The sequence below is a fragment of the Chanodichthys erythropterus genome, chromosome 2, assembly GCF_024489055.1.
Source record: "Chanodichthys erythropterus isolate Z2021 chromosome 2, ASM2448905v1, whole genome shotgun sequence".
Classification (NCBI taxonomy): Eukaryota; Metazoa; Chordata; class Actinopteri; order Cypriniformes; family Xenocyprididae; genus Chanodichthys; species Chanodichthys erythropterus.
The window spans coordinates 3146620-3160729 of NC_090222.1; the positions used below are offsets into that span (position 1 = coordinate 3146620).

At 38.9% G+C, this 14110-nt stretch overlaps 1 protein-coding gene across 3 annotated transcripts in view; it reads right to left on the minus strand.

Annotated features, from left to right (window-relative positions):
* Positions 1-94: 94 nt before the first annotated feature.
* The window catches only part of LOC137029904 (zinc finger protein 236-like), a 35928-nt gene continuing 21912 nt past the window's right edge, over positions 95-14110 (minus strand). Inside the window, exons 20-31 of one of the 3 annotated variants that reach the window (XM_067399690.1) lie at positions 13808-14099; positions 11541-11644; positions 9996-10412; positions 9747-9871; positions 9446-9665; positions 7524-7682; positions 6723-6863; positions 6237-6394; positions 4637-4822; positions 2536-2665; positions 1967-2164; positions 95-666 (exon numbers count right to left, since the gene is read on the minus strand). In XM_067399690.1, the coding sequence (XP_067255791.1) occupies positions 500-666; positions 1967-2164; positions 2536-2665; positions 4637-4822; positions 6237-6394; positions 6723-6863; positions 7524-7682; positions 9446-9665; positions 9747-9871; positions 9996-10412; positions 11541-11644; positions 13808-14099 (2297 nt within the window). In that variant the 3' untranslated portion in view covers positions 95-499. Of the gene's footprint in view, positions 667-1966; positions 2165-2535; positions 2666-3354; positions 3659-4636; positions 4823-6236; positions 6395-6722; positions 6864-7523; positions 7683-9445; positions 9666-9746; positions 9872-9995; positions 10413-11540; positions 11645-13807; positions 14100-14110 lie in introns of those variants that run through there. The other 2 variants (XM_067399700.1, XM_067399708.1) reach the window with 2 other exon arrangements.

Sequence of the window (14110 nt, forward strand, 5' to 3'; positions counted from 1 at the left end):
AAAGTCAAAATTAAAAAACTGATAAACATTTGAAAAAACGAACAAAAAACCAAAATTTATTCTTAAATATTTTTGCATATTACAAAAACGTTCCCATTGAACTGATTTATCTGATATATCAGGGATTGTGGGACTCAAATAAGCAGCTCTAGTATATATACAGTCTTTGACATACTGACAATGGCAGAAAGTACTGCTGTAGTTTTACCACAGATGAGGATACAAATGAAAACTAGATGCATTCAAATACACAATTACAATCTTCACTTTAGTAGAGACAAAAATGGCTCTAACATAAAATAATAATAAAATAACTGTAAAAAAATTAACCACTTCAGTAAGTCTGAAAGTTTTCTAATGCAGCATGAAGTAAACAAAATCATATACATTCACATAAATGCATGATTTGTATCAATGTAAGTCACACTCGCTGGCAGGAGTAAAACGATCGCAGTAATTGGCATTGCTAATGTCCAGTCCAGTGGATCTGAATGTGTGCTCATGGGAAGACTGTTGGGATGGGGCACTGCCAGCCTTCTGAAGACTCCTGCACCCCCTCCTCCAGATCCAGCCCTGACTGAGTCTCTTTGCCCTCCTGGGACGCCGCTTGCTGGGAGTCCGACTCGGAGTCGTGTTCCAGCACCACTTCTACTTCCTGTGGTTTCGCTGTCGAGGAATGACGGACATTTTATTCATGAATAATATCAACAACTATGGACTCGTTCTGAGTCTTGATTTACACCAAGTGCAAACCACCCGCCTCGTTGGCAGAGGCTATTTACACTAACCCCACCCTGACATGCAGCAGAAAGACCCTAAAGTCAGCACTTTCCATTATTTACCGAATTTGAAAAATGTAATTCAACATGTTTAGTCATTTTGACAGATTGAAAAACAAGGATCACTTGAGTTACTCTTCTCATTAACCAAATATACAGTACAGTCCAAAAGTTTGGAACCACTAAGATTTTTAATGTTTTTAAAAGAAGTTTCGTCTGATCACCAAGGCTGCATTTATTTAATTAAAAATACAGTAAAAACAGTAATATTGTGAAATATTATTACAATTTAAAATAACTGTGTACTATTTAAATATATTTGACAAAGTAATTTATTCCTGTGATCAAAGCTGAATTTTCAGCATCATTACTCCAGTCTTCAGTGTCACATGATCCTTCAGAAATCATTCTAATATGCTGATTTGCTGCTCAATAAACATTTATGACTATTTTCAATGTTGAAAACAGTTGTGTACTTTTTTTTTTTTTTTCAGGATTCCTTGATGAATAGAAAGTTCAAAAGAACAGCATTTATCTGAAATACAAAGCTTCTGTAGCATTATACACTACCGTTCAAAAGTTTGGGGTCAGTAAGAATTTTTATTTTTATTTTTTTGAAAAGAAATTAAAGAAATGAAAACTTTTATTCAGCAAGGATGCATTAAATCAATCAAAAGTGGCAGTAAAGACATTTATAATGTTACAAAAGATTAGATTTCAGATAAACACTGTTCTTTTGAACTTTCTATTCATCAAATAATCCTGAAAAAAAATATTGTACACAAATATTTTGTACAATTGTACACATTAAATGTTTCTTGAGCAGCAGATCAGCATGTTAGAATGATTTCTGAAGGATCATGTGACACTGAAGACTGGAGTAATGATGCTGAAAATTCAGCTTTGCATCACAGGAATGAATTACTTTGTGAAATATATTCAAATAGAAAACAGTTATTTTAAATTGTAATAATATTTCACAATATTGCTGTTTTTACTGTATTTTTAATTAAATAAATGCAGCCTTGGTGAGCAGACGAAACTTCTTTTAAAAACATTAAAAATCTTTTGGACTGTACTGTATATGCACACACACTATGACTGTCGACTGAAACAGTTCCTCATGATCTTAAGAACCCTTTGAACACCAAACACAAGCGGATGACCTGAATTCGCTCCACACTTACCCATCAGTTTGCTGCAGGATGGCAGATAACCATGAGATCTCTTCATGTGCAGCTTCATGTTGCTCTTTTGCGTGAAGCTAATAGTGCACACTTCACATCTGTAGGGCTTCTCGCCCGTGTGTTTGACTCGGTGCACCTGCAGAGCGCTCTTCTGATTGAACGCCTTGTCACACAGCGGACACTTGAAGGGCCGCTCACCTGAAAACAAGCAGACATGCCGCTGAATCACACACTGACATCTGAAGAACAGAGCAATTCAAAACCATCTGCTTTCAATACATTCAGGGAGGTTATATGATGTTTATGGGCGTCAATTAAACAAGCTAATACATTTATAACAACAGATTTTAATACAAAAACAGGGTCAAGGGTCAGTTTAACTGCACTCAATATCTTACAAAACTGCAAAATATGGTAAAGTGTATGACTTTTTATTTAATCAGTACTGTCATTTGATAACAACATGAGATGTAATGACAGCCCTACTGTAAACATGTATGATGAACTGCTGAAGTCCTCATCTGTGGGACGAGGACAGCACAGCAGTGACACAGAGAGCAGAGCTTTACCTGTGTGTGTGCGATTGTGTCTCTCTAACTGACTGGGTTTGGCGAAGGCTTTGTCACAGCTGGCACATTTGAACACTTTGGGTTTCTGAGAGCTGACCTTGGGTCCCTTCTTATGGACGTACTCGTGCTCCTGAAAGAGATGCAAATTTAACACAGTTTATAAAAGTAACAATGTCCTAGAAGATCAGAATGACATTTATAATCCCAAAAACTTAATATCTGTGACATGCTGTCCATTGACAGAGAAAATAATTTAGTCTCAGCTTGCAAAAAAACAAATGGGAAACAATAATGTACTCACTTACAAACTGAATATGACATGTGGTCATGAAGTGTCAATCAATATGTGCTGTGAAATAAGAGCCTTCAGCATTTTAATAAGGGACATTTTAAAGTGTGAACATTAATATTTGAAATGGAAAGAAGTGACTGTTTATTCTTGCATTGAGATGCTATAATTTCTATTTAATTTACAGTTTTGAGTAGAATTAAAAAAAAAATATATATATATATATATACACAGTACAGTCCAAAAGTTTAGAACCACTAAGATTTTTAATGTTTTTAAAAGAAGTTTCGTCTGCTCACCAAGGCTACATTTATTTAATTAAAAATACAGTAAAAAACAGTAATATTGTGAAATATTATTACAATTTAAAATAACTGTTTTCTATTTAAATATATTTCACAAAGTAATTTATTCCTGTGATGCAAAGCTGAATTTTCAGCATCATTACTCCAGTCTTCAGTGTCACATGATCATTCAGAAATCATTCTAACATGCTGATCTGCTGCTCAAGAAACATTTAACGTGTACAATTGTACAAAATATTTGTGTACAATATTTTTTTTCAGGATTATTTGATGAATAGAAAGTTCAAAAGAACAGTGTTTATCTGAAATCTAATCTTTTGTAACATTATAAATGTCTTTACTGCCACTTTTGATTGATTTAATGCATCCTTGCTGAATAAAAGTATTCATTTCTTTAATTTCTTTTCAAAAAAATAAAAATAAAAATTCTTACTGACCCCAAACTTTTGAACGGTAGTGTATAATGCTACAGAAGCTTTGTATTTCAGATAAATTCTGCTCTTTTGAACTTTCTATTCATCAAGGAATCCTGAAAAAAAAAAAGTACACAACTGTTTTCAACATTGAAAATAATCATAAATGTTTCTTGAGCAGCAAATCAGCATATTAAAATGATTTCTGAAGGATCATGTGACACTGAAGGCGGGAATAATGATGCTGAAAATTCAGCTTTGCATCACAGGAATAAATTACTTTGTCAAAAATATTTAAATAGTACACAGTTATTTTAAATTGTAATAATATTTCACAATATTACAGTTTTTTACTGTATTTTTAATTAAATAAATGTAGCCTTGGTGAGCAGACGAAACTTCTTTTAAAAACATTAAAAATCTTAGTGGTTCCAAACTTTTGGACTGTACTGTACTGTATATATTGTATATATATATAAAACATGTTTTCTATCTGACTGTTGAATTTGAAAAGTAATATCTGTGAATTGTTGGTTGCTGTTTGTTGTTTTATGCCATTTTTCTGCATATCAAAGAATGTGTCATGTATTGGGGCAGATTGCTGCCATCTGGTGATAAAAATAAAAATAACATGACTTGAAAATCATGATGTGGCCATCCATAACAGCCAGGAGATGTTTACAGTGTAATGTTATGCATTTGGATATACACTACATGGACAAAAGTATTGGGACACATCTCTAAATTATTGAATTCAGGTGTATAGAAGCAAGCACACAGAGATGCAGTCTGTGAAAAAATGTGTCGTTCTAAAGAGCTCAGTGAATTCAAGCGTGATACTGCGAGAGGATGCCACCTGTGCAATAAGTCAATTTGTTCCTCAGTCAACTGTAAGTGTTATTATTGAAGAGTGGAAGTAGTAATGTGTCTTGCTCAAGGGCACCTCAGTTGTGGGTAACGCGAGCGGAATAGAGCGCTGTTCATTCACTCCCCCCACCTACATTATGTATATGTACAGTATGCGTATAAGGTGTGCAGATGTTAGTCAGGTCCTGGTGTTTTGCATGCAAAGTGTGTGTGCATGCAGATGATACCTTGAGGTGTGTGGCGCGTTTGAAGGCTTTACTGCAGACGCGGCAGACGTGGCAGCGCTCCTTCCCGTGCTCCTGTCGGCAGTGTCTCCTGAGAGCGTTTGCCGTCAGCAGCATCTGACTGCAGTAGTAACACTGGTGCTTCTGCTTCGTCTCTGCTTCCTTCTCCTCTGTCTGGTGATCTATCATCTGTGTGCAGAAATCAAACACATCCACAGACCCATCAGACGTGCACACCTGCAGTGTTTCAGGAAACGTCTTTGAATCACATGGATGAAAAACCACCCCTCATCTCAGCTAAATAAACAGCATCTTCTCATAAAAACAAACTGAGAAAGGTGGATATCAGCTCCACTTGTACGAGATATTTTGCTGATGATTTTAATACTCATTGAAGATACTCTGATATCTCAGGTTTATTTGTATAGTGGTTTTCACACATCGTTTCAAATCATTTTACAATTATTATATTTTGAATTTCCTTTTTAATAAAATGATCATGTTGCCAAAATTCATGAAAGTTTTATTTATCTATTAGCATTAAAGGTGCAATATGTAATATTTTCTGTCCACTAGAGGTCGCTAGAAGCCTGTTCAAAACAAAGGCGTTGCTTGATGACAGCAAGTTTGAGTGCAGAATCTTGGGACATGTGGTCTCCACCTCACAGCCGGTGGAAAAGAATAGGGATTGGACTCGGGAAGAAATCATGTTCATGGATGCGATTAATAACGTTACTGTAGTATGAAGAAGAGCAGGAGCGAGTGTTGTTGAGCTGAACGAGGAGCTGGAGCGATTGATCAACACACGCCTCACGAGCAGCAGGACTTTTATTATGTCACAGTCATTTTCCGGTCATGAGTATGAGGTAACGCAGCTCTGTTTATCATATTAGATACATTTGAGAGTGTTGAAAATGATGTTATAACGTTACTCTGTGCGTTCGCTCGGCGGCTGCTGTGAGACACTGTTACACACTGCAGTAAGATAGATCGATTTTACAATATCAGATTAAATGCTGGATGGCTTGTGTTGATAAATGGAATGCAATTAATTTTAAAACGTATTGTATGATGGAGAAAATGCTGTATTACTGTTACTAAAATAAAGCTGCATCTGATTATGCTATGTTAGCTACTTCACAAATGGCATGGTAAAGCATGAGACTCGCAAAAAAAAAAAAATCGAGAAAATTTAAAACAAGACTAAACATGTTGAGCTATATAATAATAATTAGTTTTCTGTCTATAAATATATCAAAACAGTTGTTCCCTTGTCTATTAAAACATGTAAATATTAAAGCGTCTTTGGTGTTTCCATGGTTTCTACAAAATAAAACCGGAAACCGAGGGTAACGCGGGTATGACGCCATTGACAGGCGACTCCTCACACATCCCGGAGCCTTGGGTAAAATTGCAATTTTCTCATGATTTACAAATAGCTGCAAACATTTGGGATATTGTAAGTACTCAAGTGAACAAAATATATAACACTGGCCTAGTGGTTTTTGGATATTTTACTGCACACATCTTACATATTGCACCTTTAAATGCAAGTGTTAAACACAACATTGTGTCTGTGGATCTGTTGAAAGCATTCGTTTACCTGTGTGTTGAGGTTGAGAGAGACAGTGTCCAGGATCTGCGTGTCAGCCAGAGTCAGAGTCACGCTGCCATCGCTGGCCATGCCCGCTGATGACATCACCAGGCTCTGCGCTGTCATGCTTGTGTGGGACAGGGAGGTGCTGGGGGCCAGTGCACTGACTGATGGGAAGAATCGATCAGAGACACAACTAAATCACTAGAACCAGACAACAGGGACACGTGTCACCCTAAACATACTAATCAGGCTCAAACACACTCAATGCAAGTATGTGAACGCAATACTTCTGTTTTCCAACACATCACACAGACTTGTTTTAATGGATTAATGGCACAGACGCCAATCACAACTCCATCACGTTTATCACGTACAGCAGGGTGTCAAACTTTCAAAAGACTGCTTGGAAAAGAGCTAATTGGCTGGACAGTGCTGTTTCGTTCTAACGTTTCTTAGAGATAATCTGGCGGGCCACATGAAATGAGCTCTCACCGGTCATGGCCGAGGGAGGAGGACTCTGAGGAAGAAGCTGCTCGCTGCTTAACGTCAAACTGCTGCTGCCTGGAGCGAGTCTGATCCCGGGGTTGATGTTTGGAGTCGAGGATGGACAGTGATGGGGTAAAAGATCCTGACCTTTAAACACAGAGACAGAGATTAGTGTTTGCTTTGGCAACAGATATTCCTAACAAGAAAAAAAAAAAAAAAAGTGTAAAAAAATGTGTCAAATCTTGTGTTGTCTGTGCTTCACCTGACGCTCTGCACTTCTTTCTAAAGGCACACTTAATTATAAATCTTTATTTCATGAATATATAATGCAGCTTTACAAGAAGCATTTATTGAAGGATGGAGCAAATTAAAAAGAAGACTGGATCCAACAGCAAAACCAGAGCAAATAAGATGTTTACATAGAAATCTTTAAGACACGGGCAAAAATAGTCTGGTTAAGACTATTGCAAAGAAGTGCAAATCACCCGCCTTGTTGGCAGAGGCTGTTTACAGTAGCTCCGCCCACCAGTGTCTGATTGAACTACAGAAGAAACCTGTCAGATAACAGGAGCAGTGGTGTGGAGAGTAAGACGGGTGGCTTTAGCTTTAGACATGACCGAGTTTGAATCTGACTTTTTCTTCTCCCTTTTCCCATCTCAAATCAGCTCAAAGAGATGTTTATTTTAATTACAAAAAAACTAGAAATAAAGTGCCTAATGGGTGTTTAATAGCAGGAATAAAGTGTTTATCGGGTAGAGTTGGGGTGTGTTTGTGTAGTGCAGCAGTGTGTGTTTGTAGTGTGTTCACCTGCTATAGTAAGCGTGATCTCGGATGTGCTGGCGGCAGCAGTGGACGCAGCAGCACTGCTCTGTGCTAAAGCTTGTGTCAGACTGGAGTTGTTGATTGTCAGAGTGATTTCTGGAGCACTGCTGCCAGCGCTGGACACTTGTGACAGCTCCTGAGAACCTGACAGGACACACATCTCATTACCAGACAGAAGTTACAGTCAACACTGCTTAAAGAACTCAAAAAATTAATAAAATGGCCCTGATTTGACAACTAACATTCAATATTCATCAACAATTAGCTCTCAGTCCACTCTGAAGATCAAAGAATATTAGTGTAACCTATTCCATATGGCCCACGTACATTTAGGGCAACTTTTTCATCTAAGCCAAGAAGTCTGATGGATCAAAAAATGTAGTCAATTTCTTACCCACCAATATTTGAGCTGTATGATTGTATGCTCTACACTGTGGGCCAAGGGTTTAAAGGTGCAAAAGAGGATCTTTCCGTCGACTGAGAAACCAAAGACTGTTAGTGAGTTTTTGAAATGAGCGCATGCGCAAGAACAGCCCCCCTCCTTCACAGCTCAATTCAGGGGAACGCCTCCCAAAATTCGTGCACGAGTATTGGAACACTAGTGTTTACCACCGGCATTCGCTGTGTCGTGTTCGTGGATTCATTATGTCGGACTCACCGCAGGTAACTCATAATCTGCAGTTGTTACTCCTGTCTCCGGACAAAAACATTGCATGCGGCGCCTGTGGAGTGTGGAAAGTTACTGGAGCGCGCAGCCGTACACGTCTCTCACAAGGAACGTCACGGCAGTGATTGACAAGCCAGAGGGCCAATCGTTTACATGATGATCGTGTAAACAATTGGCTGATGTTTTTAAGGCCCTACCTCGTGCACAGATGATGTATATTAATATTATTCCTTTCAGTGCACCTAATAAATAGTCTTTTAATCAGTTAGTAAAGACAGTTTCAAGTACTATTGCAAAAATGTATACAACTAAACATCCTCTTTAGCACCTTTAAAATATAAGTTTTTCCAAATAATCCAAAAAAGTGGGAAAATGCTGTTTGTTCACAGAAAGTTCAATGGAAATCGCTCAGGTTTCATTAACAATATCAAAGATCCTGAGTGAGAGTAAACTGAGAAAATAAAAATACATACAAGTCTTTTAATTTATGACATTTATAAAATATAGAGAAATTATGAGCTGGTGAAAGTATCACAATCCTCTTTGAAACATTTGGGCACTTTTCTTAATGCAGTTTGTGGAATCTGCCAATTTTGAAAAAAGTGTTGCATCATACGAACCTCACTGGCGGTCCCAATAATGAAACTGTCATCTGTCAGATTGGCTTGTGACACTAAGAAATTAATCAGCCAATAAGAAAACCTGCATTTGCCACTTATTGAGTTTTAAGTTATTTGCTCATTATATGTGGGCAGACTATACACTTAAGCTTAGATAAGACTTAAGCAAGATAAATACTAGAGGGGTGAATCACACAAAAACATGTCCAGATAATATTCCCCTCCAAAATGAAAAGACAGAAACAAGAAATGTGATTTTCCGTCATGTTTGTAGGTGGACCAGTAGGATTATTTGCATTGTGACAACCTTGTTACGGTTAAGCTCATTTTAAGACAGTTAAGCTCATAATAACACAATAAATAAATATATACATACATAGAAAGTTATTCTCATTACTGTACTTTTGAGTGTTTGTAATGTCCATTATTCTCAATTATCAAAATGGGCTCTTTACTGTACCAACCAATCAGAATTAAGCATTCAACAGCCCCCCAACAGTATTTTAATAATTACTTTTTTTTTTTTTTTTAATCTAACCGGACATGGTTGAGAGAGAGTCACCTGACCTAATGTAAAAGAGATGAAGGGGCAATGTGAAAGTGAGGACAGAGAGACTGACCGGCGTTCTCCTGCTGGTTGGTCAGGCTGCTGATGGCTGACGGCGGAGGCTGCAGAGAGAGGCCAGTCAGAGGGTGAATGACCACATTCGCAGGAACCGAAGCGTCTCCGTCGGTCATGAGGTGAGCCGTCGCGTGTGCCGTCAGACCTGAGTCAGTCGTCAGAGAGTGAGACAGCAAACTGCCCTGCTGCAGCGTCTGCTGCAAAATACTGGGGTCGATCTGGACAGACAGATACAAGCCACATGACTGCATCATCACACATCAGGACGGCTGAACCGAGTCTCGTGAGTCGAGCGTTACCTGCAGAGTGATGTTGTTGATGTTGCTGGGGTCAATCCCAGAGATCTGCACATTTGGACACACCAGGTGGATTCCTTCAAGTGTGGCGAGACCCTCCGACAAGGAGACCGTCAGATCTCCACCCGCTGGGGAAGAACAGGAAAATCTGCTGTCATTTACTCACCCTCATGTCGATTCTCTCATCACTGCAGTCAGTTATTAGTAGTGTGTGATTTAAGATGTTTTAGTTTTGTGTTTGTAATTCATCACCTGACACAGTAGCAGGCAGTATCGCTTGTCCGACCAGCCCTTGCTGCAGCAGACTGGGGTCGTACTGGCCCGTGAGCACGGAGTTTCCTGGGATGTAGATGTTGGGATCTGTGTTGGCAGTCTGTAATAATCCCACAGAAGGCTGAGCGTCCACGGCGGAGGAGGGATGCTGAGCCTGAGGAACGCTTTGGACCTCCTGTCTTTGTGGCTCAGCGCCGGAGCTCCGCTTGGCCTTGCGGTCCGAGGGCCGGATGTGACCCTGGATGTGCGTCTTGCGGTGGCCAGAGGTGCGGAAGCGAAGATCACAGAAGGGGCACTTGAAGGGTTTGGAGCCTGTGTGTAAGCGCATGTGGACCTTCAGACTGCCCTTGGTGGAGAAGGACGTGTTGCACATGTGACAGCTGAACAGCTTCTGCCCTGCACAGACACAAGCACATCCAGCTTCAAAGAGGCATAACACAACAAGGCTGTTGCTGGGTTAGATTTTGACATTTTCTGAAGACAATTTAAGTGGTGCTTGGTTGTGCACGCTTTTCCACGTTAATCAGAGTTTTTGTCCTAACCAGCCACAAAGGCGATACGTGACCATTCTATTGTAGAAATGATTTCTGCAACGTCACGGCTGGAACAACAACATATATAGTATGACAATGATAATCGCAGATACTGACTATGTGCTTTATTTAATGTTAAAAGCGTGAGTTTGAATATCATTTGGATAATTCCCCATAGATATTGAAAATAAATGTAACAAGCTTAAACTCTGAACAAACAAGTGTATTCTATAACAGATATCGTTTTAGTCACTTTGTGTTTATTATTAATAATGTTAAATTGGTGTAATATTAAATAATTTGACTATGTATTTATCCATTTGATTGCGAGTACAGAGAGACTCCGCCCACATGCTCTTCTGATTGGCTGTGGTTTTTGATTGATTCTGTCACTTCTGGTGTGGACAGGCAAACTGCTCGTCATGTCTGGTTAGGACACAGTGTTAGTTTTCCCCCTCATTTTATCCACCAGGTGAAAATCCTGTCAGATCACTAAGAAAAGAAACTGCTTTCTTTAACAAACCACGTGAATTAGAGTAGATTGTAAAAAAAAGCTGTTTTCCGAAGATTAATGGAGCGTTTTACAAGAATTATACAATTAACAATACAAATACAATTCTATTTTAGTCTTTCTACTTCAAAATTTCATGTTTAATTCAAGGTTTTTGTGTTTATTTTTAAAGTGACGATGCACATTAATTGATATGAGCACTTGCATCCATCATGTAAATGTGCCAGATTTAGCCATACAGGATTATTTTCATCTGTAGTCCCTGGCAGGTTCACGGTAAGAAGAAGAAGAAGATAAATTAAATACAATCACTAAAACAGTGGCATGAAACATTACAGAATCATGTTCCAGTAAACATAAACAGAAGCATATTGGCACAAAAAATATGGCAGAAGTTATAGCAATTATGAGTAACAGTGATAATCATCTGCACCAGGAAACATAAACACAAACACATGATTGGCACAGATCTAAACCCACCTGAGTGTGTCTTAACATGACAGTCCAGTGTGGATTTGACTGTGAAACTCTTCCCACACTCATCACACTTGTACGGCTTCTCGCCTGTGTGTATCCGGATGTGTCTGAAAGATGAAAAACATTCAGAACAAGCAACATTCAGACTCTTTCCCGTGAGCTGTTTCCCTGATGATGTGATTGGGAATTGTACAAATGACGTCTGTATATATAGCCTCAGCCACTTCTCTTAAACAGTCCAGAATTTTCACTTTGCTGACTGAGTGAGCAATCCTTGTTCTATAGTCCCCTTAATCGCCTACGTCACTGTGACGTCACCGCTCTAGCTGGAGGCAAAACATAAATAAGAACTAATAGCGGGCGCGCTAAAAGTTTGAGGTTTTGACTTTAAAATGTCGTCTTGTTGTGTTTTTGGCTGCCAGACTAGAAGGAACAGCACTTTTGGTTCAAAACTAAAGTTTTACCAGATCCCGGCAGACATTCCTTCACAGAAATCAAAATTGTGGTTGAATGCAATACGGCGTACAGACTGGACGGAGACGATCATAAATAATGCTCGTGTTTGCAGTGCACACTTCATATCAGGTAAAATAATCGATGCATATGTAATGGTGTGTTGGTTTTATCTAGTACAAATCAGAAAGTTTCTGTTTTATAGGTGAAACTAGCTAGCTTAAATGTTAAACAAACATAGATGTAGATAGATGTGTGTGCCATCCTTTGATGGTCTCTTAAAATAATCCACATTGCTAGCCATAATCATAGTTAGCCCAGCGTTAGGTTACATTAGACAAGCCTTGACAAAATTCCCCGAACCACCCGAAAGTAATTCATATGTTGTCTAGGAAATATCCAAAACTTAAGTTAATTTACAAAAAATAACTGTCACGGTCCCGCAGAGTCAGTGACTGTACATATTCGGACAGTTCTGAACCTTCTTCTGCATCTATGTTTAATAAATCCCTCCTAAAACATGCTAGCTTACACTTGTCTACATTGAGTCCAGCGTCTCTTTTTGCCTCCAGCTAAGCCCCGCCCACCAGGAAACGTTGCAATCTTTACAAACTTTTAAAGGTGCCCTAGAATCAAAAATCGAATTTATATTGGCATAGTTGAATAACAAGAGTTCAGTACAAGGAAATGACATACATTGAGTTTCAAACTCCATTGTTTCCTCCTTCTTATATAAATCTAATTTGTTTAAAAGACTTCCGGAAAACAGACGGATCTCAACATAACACCGACTGTTACGTAACAGTCGGGATCATTAATATGTATGACCCCAATATTTGCATATGCCAGCCCATGATCAAGGCATTAGACAAGGGCAGCCAGTATTAACATTTGGATCTGTGCACAGCTGAATCATCAGACTAGGTAAGCAAGCAAGAACAACAGTGAAAAATGGCAGATGGAGCAATAATAACTGACATGATCCATGATATCATGATATTTTTAGTGATATTTGTAAATTGTCTTTCTAAATGTTTGGTTAGCATGTTGCTAATGTACTGTTAAATGAAGTTAAAGTTACCATTGTTTCTTAATGTATTCACGGAGACACGAGCCGTCGCTATTTTCATTTTTAAACAGTCTGTATAATGCATAAACACAACTTCATTCTTTATAAATCTCTCCAACAGTGTGTAATGTTAGCTTTAGCCACGGAGCACTATCAAACTCATTCAGAATCAAATGTAAACATCAAAATAAATACTTTACTCACATAATTCGAAGCATGCATGCAGCATGAATGACGAACATCTTGTAAAGATCCATTTGAGGGTTATATTAGCTGTGTGAACTTTGTAAATGCACTGTATTATAGTCGAGAGCTCGTGTGGCAGGGAGCACGCCATTTAAAGGGGCCGCAGCCTGAATCGGTGCATAGTTAATGATGCCCCAAAATAGGCAGTTAAAAAAATTAATTAAAAAAAACGATGGGGTATTTGGAGCTGAAACTTCACAGACACATTCAGGAGACACCTTAGACTTATATTACATCTTGTAAAAAAGCATTCTTGGGCACCTTTAAGGGGTCTACAGATGCATGTAAAACACTACTGCTTAAATAAATGAATAGATAAAAAGCTACCAATAACGTGCTCTCGCAATTTTGTAATCTGAACCCTGTTTATAGAGTAAATACCCATATGTTGCTATGTTGTTTAGACTGGTTGCTATGATGTGTGTTCTGGGCCATTGTTAGGACAGACAGAGATGTCTGATGACAAATACAGATGGCAAGACGCAAGTTGTAAGATGATTACCTCACCAGGTCGCTGGGCTTCTTGAAGCTCTTTGGGCAGTACTGGCAACGGTTTGCAAACTTTGGCTCTATGTTGAGCTCAACACATTTATCTTTAACTTCACTGATCCGATCTCGTTCAGCAGCCGTCTGGGCCAGAACCTTCTCCGACAGAGACGCCTCATCCCCCGGGTCTCTCTTGGCCAGCTCCGCCGTCTGCTCTTCAGTTAACGTGATGATGCCGCCGCGGTTCCTCTTCAGCCCAGAGCGATCCGACCCGTCGTCCTCCTCACCAGCCTCATCACTTTCCAGAACTATGGACATC